General features: G+C 42.8%; 1 protein-coding gene across 2 annotated transcripts in view; it reads right to left on the reverse strand.

Annotated features, from left to right (window-relative positions):
- Nucleotides 1–3,577, reverse strand: part of enpp2 (ectonucleotide pyrophosphatase/phosphodiesterase 2) — a 174,160-nt gene extending 170,583 nt beyond the window's left edge. Inside the window, exon 1 of one of the 2 annotated variants that reach the window (XM_073028615.1) lies at nt 3,389–3,577. In XM_073028615.1, the coding sequence (XP_072884716.1) occupies nt 3,389–3,409 (21 nt within the window). In that variant the 5' untranslated portion in view covers nt 3,410–3,577. The remainder of the gene's footprint in view (nt 1–3,388) is intronic. The other variant, XM_073028813.1, reaches the window with a different exon arrangement.
- Nucleotides 3,578–19,258: the final 15,681 nt, after the last annotated feature.

The raw sequence follows: 19,258 nt of genomic DNA on the forward strand, positions 1-19,258 counted from the left end.
GGGATTTATCAGCCTTCAGTCCCATCAGTCTATCCAACACCATTTTCTGCCCAATGTGAATTTCCTTCAGTTCCTCCATTACCCTAGGCCCTCTGGCCACTATTACATCTGGGAGATTGTCTGTGTCTTCCCTAGTGAAGACAGATCCAAAGTACCTGTTCAACTCGTCTGCCATTTCCTTGTTCCCCATAATAAATTCATCCATTTCTGCTTTCAAGGGCCCAACTTTGGTCTTAACTATTTTTTTCCGCTTCACATACCTAAATAAATAAGCTTTTACTATCCTCCTTTATGTTCTTGGCTAGCTTACCTTCGTACCTCATCTTTTCTCCCCGTATTGCCTTTTTAGTTATCTTCTGTTGCTCTTTAAAAGTTTCCCAATCCTCTGGCTTCCCGTTCATCTTTGCTATGTTATACTTCTCTTTTATTTTTATACTGTCCTTGACTTCTCTTGTCAGCCACAGTCGCCCCTATTCGCCTTAGAATCTTTCTTCCTCTTTGGAATGAACTGATCCTGCACCTTCTGTATTATTCCCAGAAATACCTCCATTGTTGTTCCACTGTCATCCCTGCTAGGGTATCCTTCCAGTCAACTTTGGTTAGTTCCTCCCTCAGGGCTCCATGGTCCCCTTTGTTCAACTGTAAGAGGAGAGTGGACCATGGGAGAAAGGGGAGGAGGAGGAGCACCAGGGGGAGGTGGCGGGCAGGTGAGGGAAAGGGAAAGGGTAAATCCTGTTGCACCGTTCTGTTCCATCCCGTTGTATGTTCTAATCCCTTAAGCTTTATTAATATTCAAAATTAACAAAGGTCTAAACATGAACGCAAGGGATTCTGCGGGTGCTGGAAATCCAGAGCAAAGCACACAAAATGCTGGAGGAGCTCAGAACAGGCAGCATCTCTGGAGAGGAATTTGGATTCCTCTTGACGTTTTGGATCAAGTCTCTGCCCGAAACGCCGACAGTTTATTCCTCTCCCTGAATGCCATCTGATCTCAGTAAAATTCCCCGGTGCAGTATTTGTAAGTCTTTGTGCGTAATTTTCATTAATTCTATTGTATTTCTGTGTATTTACTGCGAATGCCCGCAAGAAAATGAATCTCAGGTTTGTATATGGTGATATATACGTACTTTGATAATAAGCTTACGTTGGACTCTAACTAGGTCACTAAATTGTAAATGAATAACGTGAAACGGGCTTGCTATTTGCAGGTTAATGTGAAGTATTATAGTACAGTATGCAACTAATGGAGAATTTTATTTACTTATTCAGATAGAGTGCGGAACCGGCCCTTCCGGCGCTTTGAGCCGCGCGCCCAGCAATCCCCCAATTTGACCCTAGCCTAATCACGTGACAATTTACAATGACCAATTAACCTACCAACCGGTACATCTTTGGTTTGTAACGAGAAGGCAGTGTGTTACTGTGCGTTTTCGGATTGGAAATCCGATTATTTATATAAACACAAATTCTGCAGAAGCTGGAAGCCCAGAGGAACACGCACAAAATGCTGGAGGAACTCAGCAGGTCAGGCAGCATGTATGGAAATGAATAAACGGACAACCTTTGGGGCCGAGACCCTTCACCGGGACTGGAAGTGGGGGGGGGGGGGGGTTAGAAGCCAGAATAACCACGGTGGGGGGAGAAGAAGGGAAGGAGTACAAACTGGTAGGTGATAGGTAGGGCCAGGTGGGTAGGAAGGAATCTGCTAGGAGAGGCGAGTGGACAGAGGAGAAAGGGAAGGAGGAGGGGACCTAGGGAAGAGGTGATAGGCAGGTGAGTAGATGTAAGAGGCCAGAGTGAGGAATAGAAGAAGAGGGAAGGGTAGCGAGGTTTTTTTTTACCAAAAGGAGAACTCGATATTCATGCCATCAGGTTGGAGGGCAGCCAGGCGGAATATAGGGTGTTGACCCTCCACCCTGACGCTGACCTCATCCTGGCACAAGAGGAGACCATGGATGGACAGGTCGGGATGGGTACGGGATCGGAAGTGGAATGCTTGCCCTGGGGAAGTTTCGCTTTTGGTGGATGGAGCGAGGGTGCTCGACGAAGAGGCCCCTCGGTTTTGCGACGGGTCTCACCAACGCGGAGGAGGCCGCCTCGGGAGCACCGGACACTCGGCAGATCCGCAGGTGAAGTGTTGCCTCAGCTGGAAGCTCTGTTTGGGGCTCTGCATGGGGGAGGTGATTATTTAGAGCTACCGCCGAACGAGACTACTGAGAGGTGGAGGCTTCATCCTTTCAATGGCGAACATCACCGCTTTCACTTTATCAAGTTGAACTTGACGCGTTTCCCGAGCCCTTGGGATTATTTAGGACTGACCCGCAGGTCATTAAAAACGAATAAGCTGTTTAATGTTGTCACTGGGTGACGTTTCCACCGCACAGCTGGACTGCGCTCCCCTAAGGGTCGGTAAACTACATCTGGATTTGATTACCTTCCTTTGTGGTATCCAGTTACATTATTACTCCTAATCAGAATTCAGAACATAGAACATTACAGGCCCTTGACCCACGGTGCTGTGCAGATCTTCCAAGATCAATCCTACAAAACCCCTCCATTATTCTGATGAAACCATGTTTACAAGTAACTAATTGTCGTTTCATCACAAAACTCCCACTATGTTATCGAGAAATAACTGAAAACATTCGGCGCCTTATCTAAGAAAGGATGTGCTGGCATTGGAGAGGGTCCAGAGGAAACGCACGAGAATGATCGTGGGAACGAAAGGGTTAACCTGTCAGGAGTGTTTGATGGCTTTTGGCCTGTACTGTACTCACTGGAGATTAGAAGAATGGGGGTGGGGAGTTACCTCACCGAAACCTAAGGAATATTGAAAGGCCTAGAGGGTGTTTTCTATAGTGAGGGGTCTAGGATCAGAGGACAGAGCCTCACAATAAAAGGACATCCATTTGGAACAGAGACAAGGAGGTATTTCTTTAGCCAGAGGGTGGTGAATCTGTGGAATTCATTGCTACAGACGGCTGTGGAGGCCAAGTCATATTTACCACGGAGGCTGATGGGTTCTTGATTCATAAGAACGTTAAAAGTTACGCGGAGAGAACAGGAAAATGGAGTTGGAGAGGGATCAGCCAATGTCGGAGCAGACTCGATGGGCCAAATGGCCTAATTCTGCTCCTACGTTTTATGGTCTAATATATCAGAATAAATTTAAAACGTACTCGTATTTACATTTCGACATACTTATCGCAACTAAATACACATCGGTTCATCAGATGAAATTTAATCGATTGGTAAAGCTCCCATTAAATGAATGGATTTCAAAAGTTAGCACGGGTATTTAAATCCGGAACTCAAGGGTGTTTTCAAAATATCAAACTAGCTGAACGCAACTTCATCGGGGGGAAAAAAACTGAAGAGTCTACTGTACCAGGTGCTCCTGAACAACCATTGCTTTCCAGAGGTTGGAAGTGACCCGTCCGATCTCAGTTTACTTGGTACGAGCTGATTTCAGGCATATGATTTGCTAACACCAGCTTACTCCAGTTGTTGGTTGCTGACTGGTTCAAACCTCGGGCACTCTGTTCTATTTGTTCTTTGACGTTTGCTCTCGCTCTCTCTCTCTCTCTCTCTCTCGTGCCCTGGCTTTATCTCCGCCGTTGATTAATTCACTGTGGCACCAAACTCTGAACACAATGGTTGCTCTGCGGAAATGGCCTTCATGCTCGGTTACTGGTACAAACTCCCACGGCTATGAGCGAGCTGATCCTCAATATCAACAGCCAAGTGTGCGAAAGCCAACAGATTAGATTACCAATAGTGACAAAAACAATTCTTCACTTCATAAACCTTCAGTGCACATATGTCACTGGGGTACTTCCAAACTTGGCGGAGTAGGCTTGTTTTCTAGCCTCCTATAAACAATTAAAACAGTTCAGAGTAAATTGATTATCAAAGTACATTTATAACCTTGGGGTACATTTTCTTGCGGGCACTGACAGTTAATAGAAGAAACACAACGAAAGAGCGCACCCAACATGACGGACAACCTGCGTGCAAAAGACAACAAACTTGCAAATGCAAAAAAAAAATAATAATAGTAATAAACCCCGAGTAATATCTACAACTGATATCGTCCCAAAGGCACTATACAATTAAACCTACACAGTAATATCTATGTAAATCTCCAGAAAGCCACAATGCTGAACACCACTACAATAGTCCGAAAGTTCCTAACAATTGAGAGATGAGTGTGTTTGGCTATGCCCGTACCTCGGGTCCTACCAGCTTGAGTTGAGAAAAGATATAAATAAAACAATAAATGTCGAGAACATAAGAGAAAGAGTGCTTCCTCGGGTCGTCCCAGACCTGGATCAGGAAGAGTGCTAGGTTGTGGGAACAGTTCAGTGATGCGGTGGGTGAAGGTGAGTGAATTTATCCCCTCTGGTTGACTGCCGAATCATGTTACTAGAATCAGTGTTAGGTTTATTATCTCCACCATGCCGTGAAATGTGTTGTTTTGTGGCAGCAGTACAGTGTAATACATAACATACAATAGAAAATATATAAAGAAAGAGTAGTACAAAAATAGAGTAAACAATGAGGTAGTGTTCCATGGGCCGTTCAGAAATCTGATGGCGGAGGGAAGAAGCTGTTCGTAAAAATCGATCAGTGTTTCTCTTTTAAACATTTCAATACTGAAATCGATACTTCAGAAAACATACTTGTTTAGGAAAACATTTTATTCTTAATGCCAACTATTTGACGAATTGCATTAATATCCCTCACGAACCCTCGTTTATACTGAATTGGCCTTTGTACCGTGTATACTATAAGTTGACACTTGGTTGGTAGAGTTCAGAAAGTTGACCCTGTTCTACTCTATCCTGTTAGGTCATCAAAACGACTGCCCAAACCTCGAGGATTGCAGATATTTTCTTGGTAACCCTTGTCTGCCCTCTCACCATATTATTAATGATTAGCAGGGGTGACCATTGATTGTACAAACGCTGATTCTTTGGAAACAAATGTAGCCTGATATGGTGTAATTAAAGAACTTCGTGTGGTGTTCAAAACCTTCCTTGGGCTCAGCTTTTACCTCTGCCATAATCCTAGGATCTCTGCGCTCATTCTTCAATTCCTTCGTCCCTCGTCCCAGACCTGGATCAGTTAATTTGACTGTAAGATGGTTGTTGTTCGGAAGAGGAAATGTTTAATCTGAACACTTGAACAGTGAAACGAGGTTTTATATTTCACTTCACATTTTAGTAACAGTTTTTAAACAAAATTAAATATCAGCAACAACTTCTTCCCCTCCGCTCTCAGATTTCCGTTTGACTATGAACCACGAACAAAACCTCACCTAATCTCTTTTGCGGTGTTTCTTTATTTTCTAATTTATAGTATTTTTAAAATGTAATGTACCGCACAGCTGTCGCAAAACAACAAATTTCACGACACAGCCCGTCAGTGATAATAAACTGATCCTGAATGCTCAAATCATATTCTACCATTCCAAACCAATTCTCATCAATAATTTTATGAAAAATGAATTGTCCAAAGAGCAACCCCAATTTTTCGACATAATTGTTGGGAGGTGACCAATTGTCCAAGTATGACCGTTAGAAACAGAGTTCACTTAATAATTATTGGCCTTTTAGGATAAACTTAACTCATGTGGTCATCAGTTGCCCTGTCTTTGAGTAATTATTCGGTGTTTTTTTCCAATTATTGAGGATTAAAGAATAAAAATGCAGGCCGGCTTTTACCCCTGAGGTTGGGTGAGACTACAACTAGAGGTCATGGGTTAAGGGTGAAAGATGAACTTGAGAGGAAACTTCTTCATTCAGAATAGTGAACGAGCTGCCAGTGGAAGTGGTGGGAGCGGGTTTGATTTCAACATTTAAGAGCAGTTTGGATCGGTACTTGGGAGGGAGGGGTATAGAGGGCTATGGTCCCGGTGGGACATGGCAGAGTAATAGATCGGCATGGAGGAAGGGTCAGAAAGCCAGTTTCGGTGCGGCAGTACAGTGACAGCGGCTCGACTATTGGTTTGTCCTAACAGCGAACGCACAGAATAGTTTAGCCTGATCGATGATCTTAAATTCATTGCCATCCAGCTGCAAATTCAGCGTCTGCAGTTAATACAAAAATATTATAAACACTGCAAATTGGAAGGTGCCCATCATATATTCTTTAAATGAAGAGTGGCGGGTCCCCTCACCCTTATATTCTCCGTGCATTTCTTCTGTAGTATGTCTGGCCTGAATACTTGTTACATTATAGGTCCATGGACAATATTCCTAACCAACAGCTCCAGAGGCAAAGTTCAAGTTATATGAGTGACATGAGTACATTAATAAAGTAAATAAAAATAAATAACTTTATTGGTTAATAAAGTTAATAGTAATACAGTTATTCTGTATGAAGTTAGTTTTACTTCTACACCCTATACGTTTCCTAGAAATTGGCACGTTTTAAAAGCTTTTCAAAAATAAGTGAGAAATAGATCTTTTCTCTCTTCTCCCCTCTTCTATTTCCCACTCTGACCTTTCACCTCTTCCCACCAGCCTTTCACTTTCCGCCGCCCCCCCCTTCCGAGTCGACTGTTTTATCCATTTCATAGATGCTGTCTGACCCGCAGTTTGTATGTATTGCTTTGCAGTAGAATGATTACTGCATTTATGGTTGCGATGGTTGAAACGCTTGTGAAAAAAATTCGAATATTCGGGATATTGGTCTAGAGTCGTGTACACTTCAAACTTCAAGTACATTTATTATCGGAGTATGTATGCCGTTACAACCCTGAGATTCGTCCCCCCCCCCCCACACCGCAGGCAGCCAAGAAACAAAGAACCCCATTTAAAGAAAACCCCACACAACAAGGACAGTGGAATAAAAAGATGAAGACCAAAGGGGAAGAGAGTGTTTGATTTCCTCAATCGATAACCTGGTAAAGGAACATCAACAGAAAATTAAGGATGTAATTTACTGGGTGGTTTGCTTGTCCAGCGCTAAGCCTTACTTAACCATCCAATATCTTCACCATGCCTGGGCGGAAGACCTGTCATGCCCGAGAATCCATCGATGTCAGATGGTTTTCACCTTTTTATTCTAGTATGGGTAATCTGCGAAAATACATTTCAGTTATTACAGTGCGTTCTTGTTTACAACGATGAAAATAAGAAGTCATCAAAGACCCTCAGCATCCAGGGCATGCTCCCTTCTCACTATCACCATCAGGCAGGAGGTACAGGAGCCTTGGGTTCCACATCACCAGGTTCAGGAACACTTATTATCCTACGACCATTGGACTCCTGGACCAGTGTGGGGAACTTCACTCACTTCCACACTGAACTGGTTCCACAACCCGCAGACTCACTTTCAAGGGTTCTTCACAACTCATGTTTTCAGCATTGTATCCTCCCCCCCCCTCCCCCTTCCCCTTCCTTTCCAGTGCCGATGAAGGGTCTCGGCCCGAAATGTCGACTGTTTATTCATTTCCACAGACGCTGCCTGACCTGCTGAGTCCCTCCAGCATTCTGTGAGTGCTGAGACGGATATTATATTTTATTTGTAGTTTGTATCCTTTTGCACATTGGTTGTTTGTTGGTCTTTATGTTTCTCGTAATATACTATTGTATCCCTTGTTGATTTAGAGATACAGCGCGGTAACAGGCCATTCGGCCCAATTACACCCATGTATCCAATTAACTTACTAACCCGTACATCTTTGGAATGTGGGAGGAATCCGGAGCTCCGAAGGAAACGTACGCGGTCACGGGGAGAACATGCAAACTCCTCACAGACAGCGGCGGGATTTGAACCCGGTCGCTGGCGCAGTACTAGCTAATCGCTGCCGTGCCGCCGCCCCCATGCTGTTTCGCAACTACATTGTGGGCCATAGGGCCTGTACTGTGCTGTAATATTCCAACACTCCTGAAGCAGGGGCTTGGCCCGAAACATCGACTGTTCACTCAGTTCCAAAGGCGCTGCCTGGCATTTTGTGTGTGTTGCTCTAGATTTCCAGCACCTGCCGATCTTCTCCTGTTTTTAATATTCTATGTTCTATGTTCCTTTTTCCTGCAAGAAAATTATTCTCAAGGTAACATATACGTACTTTGATAACAAAGTAATTTTGAGATGAACTTGATTGGTACAAAGGAACAATATGGTGTATAGTCATAACAGAAAACATCTTTAAAATGCGTTGTCGATTAGATGGTGAGCGGTCAGAGATGATTCCAGGTGAAAAAAGTGCTGTTTTGTACATTCTTCCTACATGTTAACATCAATTGATAAATATTTACGATTATTGACTGTTGAGAAGCAATTTCAGAATGTAAACTGTATTTAATTGCTGTAACAATTGAATATAGTTATCCCCTGAATGATATATATTTTTAAAAAACTTATGTTTCCAATAATTAAAAGACAGAGAATCTCTTTCGGATCAAAGTGCTGGGCCGAAGCAAAATGCACGTTAAGTAGCGTTTAATCATCTTAGTTTGTCTACATACACAGCCGTGTTGGAAACAAGTCTGAAGACGGCGGTGAATAATGAGACCAGAACACTGCATGCACAAAACATAAATTTAAAAATGCTGATGTTTGCAGGTTAGTTCGAATTTCTCATGAAGGCAATAATTACAAATATGGGGCACAGGTCACTGTGCAGAAACTATTCTGCACGTTACAGGGAGGAGAGCATTGCCCAGAGACACTATTCACCCTGTTTTAATATTTCCAAATAAGCCCGGCGTTATTTCACGTCTGAGAACCATTACCGTGATTAGAATAAATCGTCTTCTTGGCACATCGCTAAAATATGCAAATACCTAATTAAATATAATAAAATATTAACTATAACAATATTTACATGGCAAGGTGGTTATATTTATTTCCTGCCTGTAAGGTTTTTGTAATGATTTTTCCACAAACGCATTGAACAGAATTGACAGGGCCATTGAAGTTTTGTTCCTGTTCCCCATCGTCAGCAATTCTTCTGGAAGTTGAACTTACATGCTTGTACATTATTATTTGGAAAATCAATATTTTGTGTTCACTTTGCGTAACACGTGGATCCTGGTGAGTGCAGAGCTGTTCTGGTTATCAGAAGGCGTTACGTCACCGAAAGGCTTTCTATTAAATACCGCGTTAACACTAAACGTTATCAACACCAATAATTCTTCGAGCTGAAGTTCAAAGTAAGTTTTATTTTCAAGGTACAGACAGTTTATGCCGCCGTATACAAGCATGATATCCGTTGTTTTGTGGGCATCCTCAATAAATCTATATAATAATATCCATAGCAGAATCAATGAAAGACCACAACTTGGGCGTTCAACCCGCGTGTAGAAGGCAACTTATTGCTCAAATGCAAAAATAAAGGAATAATCGTAGTAAATGAGTATCAAAAACATGAGATGATTAGTCCTTAAAAGTGAGTCCATATTCAGCGGGAACATCCCAAAGACGGGGCAAGTGAAGCTTGAGATTATCGTAAAAGCGCGTTCTGCTAAAAACAGAGCTATTCGCCTTTCCACTCGTTTTTCTGCTCTTGATTAAAAAAAAACCCAGAAATTATTAATTACCGACAGACTCACGGAATAGTCAAAGTTCTGGTGCTCAGTGTTTGTTTGTCTGACACGCTCGGACAAATAATGTCCAAAGCTCTTCAAATGCAAGTTTCCTTCCTGCCTACATGTGTCAATGTAACTTTTAACTAGCACGAAATTTGTACCTTAAAGTATATTAGGGGTTTTCCGGGGCTAACGAGACAGTCTGGGAACTGTTAAATAGCCTCTCACTGCTGCTAAACAAACACGTTCTAAGGTGCTTTCCCGTTAAGTCATTTTAAATACCTCCAACTATTCCACCCTCACAGGACAGGGATCGTGACTGAAGTTGCCGCACCGTTCATTACAGCCGTTTCCTTTAGAACATTTTCACTGTATATGTTTTGCAAAACCGAATTGGATATGATGCTCTCAAATCTAAACAAAAGTGTTGCTGCACGATAAACAGGATGTTCGGCATGGAGTAACCGGTAACCTTGACCCCTGGGACTGCAACAGAGAACTCGTAACGACCAGCAGCAAAAACAATGTCTTTCAGGGAAACTGCTGAAGTGCGGATCTTCCCGCTGAAATAAAAACCGCGGGGTGATCACGTGGGCAATTTGATAGCGACCACCTGTGTAGGGATTTGCCCCTCACTGACCAACGCTTCATAAAACGCATTGCAATTTCACCCTTTTAAAACATAAACTTTACTTTCGTAGCCAACGACACTTCAAAAGTCCAGGGGTTTTTTTTGCATTGAATTACTAACATCACACGAAGAACATCCTACTTGGATAATTACTGTTCTGTAGCTATAGCAACCGCTGCCGTTATCCACTTTCTTGACTACTTGGTGAAGCACTAAGCAATTCAATTCTGAAGCTAGAACCGAAATAAAATGGCGAAGGAGTAGGCATGAACGACAAACAAAATGCTGGAGGAACTCGGCAGGTCAGCCAGAATCTGTGGAAATGAATAAATAGTCGACATTTCAGGGGGAGGGTTGTTGGGAAGGGGAGAGGGAGGAGGGGAAGAGAAAGGAGAGAGGGGAGGAGGAAGGAAAGATAGGAGGGAAGATGAGGGGAGAGGGAAGGGGAGGGGAGAGGAAGGGCAAGGGATTGGAGGAGGGGTGAGGGGAGACGGGAGGGTGTGGGGAGAGGAGAGAGGTGGAAGGGGAGCCAGGGAGGGCAATGGGAGAGAGGGAGTGGGGAATGAGAAAGGGTGAAGGGAGAGAGAAGGAAGGGGAGGGGACGGGGAAGATGAGGGGAGGGAGTGGCAAGCTGGAGGGGAGCGAGGGGATGGGGTGTGGGGATGGGGAGGGAGAGGGCGGGAGAAGGGAGAGAGGAGGAGGGGAGGGAGGGGGAAGGGACAAGGAAGATGAGGGGAGGGAGTGGCAAGTTGGAGGGGAGAGGGGGAAGAGGAGGGGAGGGGTGGTTGGGGGGAGGGAATGGGATGAGAGGATGTAGTAAACTGGAGGTGGAAGTGGAGGGGAAGGTGAGGGGAGAGAGGGGGAAGGGGAGGGAGGGGCACTAACTCTTCTCTTCCTACCCTTTTTCCCAACCACGGTTCCCACTCTCCCTGCCTCCTTCCCACTCTCGGTCTACAATAGAGACCCATATCAGAATCAGATTTATCGTCATTTACAGATGTCATGAAATTTGTTTTTTCTTGTGGCAGTACTACAGCTCTGTGCAAAAGTCTAAGGCACCCTGGCAATATTTATGTGTCTAAAACCTTTGCACAGTACTGTACATTAAAACATAAAGTGAAATTTGTTGTTCGTGCCAACAACCAACACAGCTGAGAATGTACAGAAACTGTGGGAGTAACAGGTCATCTCAATCCAATTCCTTTTGATTGTTTTACCTTGAGCTCTGAACTTCACCACACTCTTTAAGAGACAACTATTTGTCAAATCTCTTAAAGCAGAATACATTACTTTCATGACCAATGCTACCCTGACTTTACTGCCTTTGCTACTTCTGATCTCAATTATTTAAAAACAAAACTGTCAGCTTTTACCCTCTGTAGATCTTAGATAATCTAAAATCAAATTTGCACCAGTTATCTCTGTTCCTGTTGGCATGCATCAGCTCAGAGTTAAGTAATGCCAATTTTAAATCCTCACCCATTTTCCTACAACACTACAGTATGCTTCCATCTCTTGAGTGCTGATGAAGGGCCTTGGCCTAAAATGATGACTCAGAATTGCTCAATGTAGATGAGTTCCTCCAGCATTGTGTGTGGTGCTCTAGATTTCCAGCATCTGCAGAATCTTTTGTGCTTATGACTTCTCTCTCTTTCTAATCTATTCCAACACTACAACAGGTTTGCTTATTTTCCAGCTTCATCATTGCTGAATTTGATTGACTGTTCATCAAGCTGACCAGAAAAGTGTGGCTTTCCTCAATCCCTTTGACTTAATTTCCTCCTCAAGAATATAGTATTTATTAAAACCTAATTCGCACATTTTGGCCAGCTGGTTTATTATAGATTCTGTTGGAATGTTTTGTTGTCCTAAGGCAGGGGTTCCCAACCTTTTGATACTATGGAGCAATACCATTAAACAAGGGGTTGGGAACCGCTGTGCTAAGGGCACTATTAGTTTCAACCTCCCATGTTATGCACTCTCGTTTCTCCCAGTGAATGTCTGCACAAGTCCACACACTTTTCATAACATAACTCAAGATATTTGACTAAGTTTGTCAGTAATGACTTATTGCCTTAAACAAACCATGTTGAGATAGTTTTTTTAAATTCCTGCTTGTTTTCTCCATCCCTAATGATAGTTCTTGCTGCCTCCCCCACAAATTAAATTATCATGCCCGCAGTAGCCTGTTCTTTCTGTGCCAATCTTCCAAAACAATGACATTTACAATTTTCCAATCAAAGGTACAATTCCCTGAACAGCACAATTTAAAAAGGTTATGAATGGTATATTTGCAATTCCACCAACTATATTTTAGTACAGTGGATTGAAATCCTCAAGTTTTATTTGTTACAACTTACTTCATTCATTACCATTATCTTACTTCTGTTAATCCAGTTTGCTTATTGTCAATTATGTCTTCCATGAAAATGGAGCCAGTCTGGTGGTGGTTATGAGTCATAGAAGGTTGATCATCCCTGTGGCTTCCAAAGACTAGTGGCTCTCACCACACAATTTCATATGTCTTCTAGGCAAAGATCTTCCCTCTCCCAGGTTCTTTGGAGTTTGATGTTGGCATCCCGTAGGTTTTTACAGGATGCCATTGCTAATCTCATGTCCAACCTTCCTCCTTTTACATCTGGGCTTGGGACCATTGGTGTCCGAGCTTGGCTTTCTTTCAATTCATGTTTAACCATTTCTGTTGCCAGACATGTGGTTTGTGTAATGTATGGATCTATTTCTTTTGGAGCAATGACTCTTCTTAATACTAAGTGTGATCTGTTGTCTACACATGTGCATTGATCTCTCTTTCTCTCTCTCTCTCTCTCTCTCTCTCTCTTACTGCAATGCTAAAGCCATCTCTCGTATGTGTGTTTTTCTTTAACTGCTATGTAGTTGCACAGACACAGCAGTTTGAGTATCTCAGAATGATTGTTGGTGTCAGATGGGGTAGTTTGAGTATCTCAGAAATTGCTCATCTCCTGTATTTTCTAGAGTTTATAGAGAATGGTGTGAAAAACAAAACAAAAATCCAGTGAGTGTCTGTTCTGTAGGGAAAAAATGCCTTGTAAACGAGAGAGGTCAGAGGAGAATGGCCAGACTGGTTCAAGCTGACAAGAAGGCAACAGTAGCTCAAATAACTATGTGCTACAACAGTGGTGTGCAGAAGAGCGTCTCTGAAAGTACATCATGTCAAACCTCGAAGTAGATGAGCTACGGCAGCGAAAGACCACAAAATAAGCTCAATTTCCACTTTATGAGTTACAGGAGGTACTTAAGAACGTGGCTACTGAGTGTATTTCAACAATTATTGTATATAACAGTATCATCTGCTTCAGTAGCCCAAATGACTCTGGGCTATTCTATCACGCATATGAATTTTATTTCCATGTCCTGTCTTTCCAGCTCTGTAAACTTTTGGGTCACTCTGAAGGGTGACTGTTCTGCAAGAAACAGTGAACACAAGTCAAAATTTGAGAACTGAAGGCAGCCCCTTGTACTTACACGGTAGCCAGCTGGCTCCATTAAAAGGAAAATACTGCAACTAAAGAAAACTGGCATCAAAATTTAAAAAATACAGTCAAAATGAAAATGCAGAACCTCTCATTTAAATAAGGAAATTAAAAGCAGACTGTCTAAGTTTACAAATTGGAGTTAAGAGTGTATTGAATTCTGCTACAATTAATCTTTGCATCCTTGATTTAGGAACTCTTGCATCTTTTACTGGAAGTTTTCCTCTGATGGTTGGGACAGTCCTCGGCAGTTTCCTGTTTTGATCTGCCCAGGGTTAACTGGAGGCAGGGTGGCTTTTCTGTTTATTTACATCTCTACAGGTGCAGGTAGTTCTGCTGGAATTTAAGTGGGCAATGTTGTTCAAATTATTGGGAGACATTAGCTGCTGGATGTTTCGGGCTGAGATGCGTCCAAAACATTGACTGTACCTTTTTGCTTAGATGCTGCCTGGCCTGCTGAGTTCTTCCAGCATTTTGTGTGTGTTGCTGGGATTTCCAGTATCTGCAGATTCTTTTGTCTGTGAAGTACTACTTAAGACTTCTCTGATGTTTTCAAATGGATTTTTTAGCAGGTGTTGTTTTGAATGTGATTTGTACATTTTGTACTGAAATTTAGGGTTGTTTGGAGGCACGTAATAAAACAGCCAATGTCAGCATAGTTTCCTAAAGGGGAAATCTTCCCTGACAAATCTGTTGGAATCCTTTGAAGAAATAATAAGCAGCATAGACAAAGGAGAATCAATGGACGTTGTTTACTTGGATTTTCAGAAAGCCTTTGACAAGGTGCCACACATGAGGCTGCTTAACAAGGTAAGAACCCATGGTATAGCAGGGAAGTTACTGGAATGGATAAAGCAGTGGCTGACTGGCAGGAGGTAAAGAGTGGGAATAAAGAAGGCCTTTTTATGGTTAGCTGCTGGAGACTAGTGGGGTTCCACAGGGGTGGGTGTTGAAACTGATTCTTTTTACATTATGTATCAATGATTTCGATGGCTGATTGATGGCTTTCAGGCCAAGTTTGCAGACAATATGACAATACGTGGAGGGGCAGGTAGTGTTGAGGAAGTAGAGGCGCTATAGGACTTAGACAGATTAGGAGAACGGGCATAGAAGTGGCAGATGGAATACAGTGTCAGGAAGTGTATGGTCATGCACTTTGGTAGAAGAAATAAAGGCATAAATGGTTTTCTAAACGATTTTCTAAAAAAATTCAAATATCAGATATGCAAAGGGACTTTCCTAAAGATTAACTGGCGAGGAAGGCAAATGCAAAGTTAGCATTCATTTCAGGGGGACTAGAATATAAAAGCAAGGATGTAATGTTGAAACTTTACACGATATTGGTCAGATTGCATATGGAGTATTGTAAGCCATTTTAGGCCATTAATCTCAGAAAAGATGTACTAGTATTGCCGAGGGACCAGAGGAGGTTCACAAGAATGATTCTGGGAATGAAAGGGTTAACATGTGATATGTGTATGGTGGCTCTGGGCCAGTACTCATTGGGCTTTAGAAGAATGAGTGGGAGGGATCTCATTGAAACCCAATGAATCTGTGGGAACATTGCCACAGACAGCTGTGGAGGTCAAGTAATTGGGTATGTTTAAAGCGGAGGTTGATCATTTCTTGATTAGTCGGCATCAAAGGTTATGGGGAGAAAACAGGAGAATGGGGTTGAGAGGGATAATAAATCAGACATTATGAAATGGGGGAACAGACCTGATTGGTTGAATAGCCTAATTCTGACATGAGGTCTTATGGCCTCTTTTCAAGAGCTTGATGTTTGAGGGCTGTAAATATTCTGGAACCCTGAGGTGTGAGGTGTGAGTCCTGAGGCTCCTGTACCTTTCTGCTGATGGCAGTAGTGAGAAGAGAGCGTAGCCTGGATGGTGTGGGGTCCTTGGTGATGGATGCTGCTTTCCTGCGACAGTGCTCCATGGAGATGTGCTCAGTGGTGGAGAGGGCCGTGTGATCGACTGGGCCGTATCCACTTTTCCTGTCACGTACTCTGGGCTGTTTCCATACCACGCTGTGATCAAACCAGTCAATATACTATCCACTACATAGATGTTTATCATAGTTTTAGATGTCATGCTGAATGTTTGCAAACTTCTAAGACAGTCGAGGCTCTGCTGTGCTTTCTTTGTGTGGTAAACCATGTCTGGACGTGCTCCATTTTCGCTGTTAATAAAAGTTCACTTCCAGTCTCCTAGAGTTATTTATAGTGCATCACTTTGTAAAGGCACTCATGTACTGGACTCAGAACAGATTCTCTGGAGTTTGTTAGGTGTGTTCAAGAAGGTTTCTTGATACAATATGTAGACAAGCCTACAAGAGGAGAGGCTGTACTTGATTAGTAAATTTGCTGACGACACAAAGGTTGGAGGTGTTGTGGATAGTGTGGAGGGCTGTCAGAGGTCACAGCGGGACATTGATAGGATGCAAAGCTGGGCTGAGAAGTGGCAGATGGAGTTCAACCCAGATAAGTATGAAGTGGTTCATTTTGGTAGGTCATATATGATGGCAGAATATAATATTAATGGTAAGACTCTTGGCAGTGTGAAGGATCACAGGGATCTTGGGGGCCAAGTCCATAAGATACTCAAAGCAGCTGCACAGGTTGACTCTGTGTTTAAGAAGGCGTTGGTCTTCATCAATCATGGAATTGAATTTAGGAGCGGACAGGTAATGTTGCAGCTATACAGGACCCTGGTCAGACTCCACTTGGAGTACTGTGCTCAGTTCTGGTCACCTCACTACAGGAAGGACGTGGAAACCATAGAAAGGGTGCAGAGGAGATTTACAAGAATGTTGCCTGGATTGGGGGGGGGCATGCCTTATGAAAATAGATTGAGTGAACTCAGCCTTTTCTCCTTGGAGTGACGGAGGATGAGAGGTGACCTGATTGAGGCGTATAAGAAGATGAGAGGCATTGATCGTGTGGATAGTCAGAGGCTTTGTCCCAGGGCTGAAATGGTTGCCACAAGAGGACACAGGTTTAAGGTGCTGGGGAGTAGGTACAGAGAAGATGTCAGGGGTAAGTTTTTTACTCAGAGAGTGGTGAGTGTGTGGAATGGGCTGCTGGCAACAGTGGTAGAGGCGGGTACAATAGGGTCTTTTAAGAGACTCCTGGATAGGCACATGGAGCTTAGTGAAATAGAGGGCTATGGGTAACCCTTCTAAGGTAGGGACATGTTCAGCACAACTTTGTGTGCCAAAGGGCCTGTATTGTGCTGCAGGTTTTCTAGGGTTTTATTCTATGATAATACCAAGTAATTGAAAGTACTGACTCTCTCCACCTTTGATCCTCCAGTGAGGACTGGCTCATGGACCTCTGGTTTCCTGTTGCTGATTTCAATGATCATCCCTGGGTCTTGCTGACACTGAGTGAGAGGTTGCTATGGCACCACTCAGCCAGATTTTCAATCCCCTCCTGTGTGTTGATTCATCACCACTTTTGATTCGGCCAATGTCAGTGGTGTCATCAACAAACGTAAATACAGCACTGGCACTGTGCTTAGCCTCACAGTCATGAATGTGAAGTGAGTAGATTAGGGGTCTAAGCACACGCTCCTGTGTTGTACCTGTGCTGATATCAGGTGAGACATCACCAAATGTCAAAGCTTTATTGCAAATGCAGGAAACTGAGTCATGCTTCTTCCGCTGTTGGTATCAGTTTATTGTTGTTAGTTTATTATTGTCACATGTAGAGTGAAAAACTTGTCTTGCATACTGTTCAAACAGACCCAATCATTTATGTTCAAGTCGTCATCTTTTATTGTCATTTCAACCATAACTGCTGGTACAGTACATAGTAAAAATGAGACAACGTTTTTCAGGACCATGGTTTACATGACACAGTACAAAAACTAGACTGAACTACGTAATAAAAAAAAACACAGAGAAAGCTACACTAGACTACAGACCAACACAGGACTGCATAAAGTGCACAAAAACAGTGCAGGCATTACAATAAATAATAAATAGGACAGTAGGGCAAGGTGTCAGTCCAGGCTCTGGGTATTGAGGAGTCTGATAGCTTGGGGGAAGAAACTGTTACATAGTCTGGTCATGAGAGCCCAAATGCTTTGGAGCCTTTTCCCAGATGGCAGGAGGGAGAAGAGATTGTATGAGGGGTGCATGGGGTCCTTCATAATGCTGTTTCCTTTGTGGATGCAGCATGTAGTGTAAATGTCCGTGTTGGCAGGAAGAGAGACCCTGATGATCTTCTCAGCTGACCTCACTATCCGCTGCAGGGTCTTGTGATCCAAGATGGTGCAATTTCCGAACCAGGCAGTGATGCAGCTGTTCAGGATGCTCTCAATACAACCCCTGTAGAATGTGATGAGGATGGAGGGGTGGAGATAGACTTGCCTCAGTCTTCACAAAAAGGTACAGGTAATACAATAACAATGCAGAATAAAGTGGAAGAAGTGGTAGAGGCAGGCTCGATATTGTCATTTAAAAATAAATTGGATAGGTATATGGACAGGAAAGGAATGGAGGGTTATGGGCTGAGTGCGGATTGGTGGAATTAGGTGAGAGTAAGCGTTCGGTACGGACTAGAAGGGCCGAGATGGCCTGTTTCCGTGCTGTAATTGTTATATGGTTACAGAGAAAGTGCAGTCCTGGTTGACAATAGGTGCAAGGACATAACAAGATAGATTGTCCACTTGACCTCACATCCGTCATACTATCAAAACCGTTCAATAGTTTTGTAACTGCAGAGTAATTGTCTGGAGACCAGTTTTCTGTCTTGATGGATGCAGTTCCATTTGTTATTGAAATTGGTTTATTATTATCAGAATATACTGAGATAATAATGAACCAGTTTCAATAACAAATGGAAACAGTAGGCAAGACTAGCTTTTAACTGTATCACAATATACCGAGATACAGTGAAAAGCTTGTCTTGCCTACTGTTCATACAGATCAAATCATTACGCAGTGCATTGAGATAGAATACATTTTTAAAAACAATGAAAAATAAAGTGTAACAATTACAGAGGAAGTGCTGTTCAGGTAAACAATTAAGTGCAAAATCATAATGAGGTAGATTGTGAGGCCAAGGGTCCATTTTATTATAAAAGAGATCCATTCAAGGGTCCGAAAACAGTGGGATAGAAGCTGTACTTCAGTCTGTGGAGGATTACATCAGGTGCCTAGTAGGAATAAGCAGCACCACCTGAAATTGGAAGCCAGCAGTGTGCCACGCCTTGGAGATTTACTTTAAAGATTGGCTTGATGTACGTCTAAACATTCAGTGAAATGTGGTGTAGTTTGTCTATGGCCAACACAGGCTGAGATGTTTTGGGAGCAATCTACAAATGTCACTATGTTTCTAGTGCCAACACAGCATGCCCACAACTTATTAACCCTAACTGTACATCTTTGGAACATGGGAGGAAACCCATGCAGTCACGACGAGAAGGTATAAACTCCTTGCAGACAATGGCAGGAATCGAACCCTGATCTTACCCCTCATGGTGTGAAGCATTAAACTAACTGCTAAACTACCATGTCACCCCTTTGGTCAATTCAAAATGAATCACAGCTATTTAGAACATAATAAATTA

This window comes from Hemitrygon akajei, chromosome 1 (genome assembly GCF_048418815.1).
Source record: "Hemitrygon akajei chromosome 1, sHemAka1.3, whole genome shotgun sequence".
NCBI classification, from domain to species: Eukaryota; Metazoa; Chordata; class Chondrichthyes; order Myliobatiformes; family Dasyatidae; genus Hemitrygon; species Hemitrygon akajei.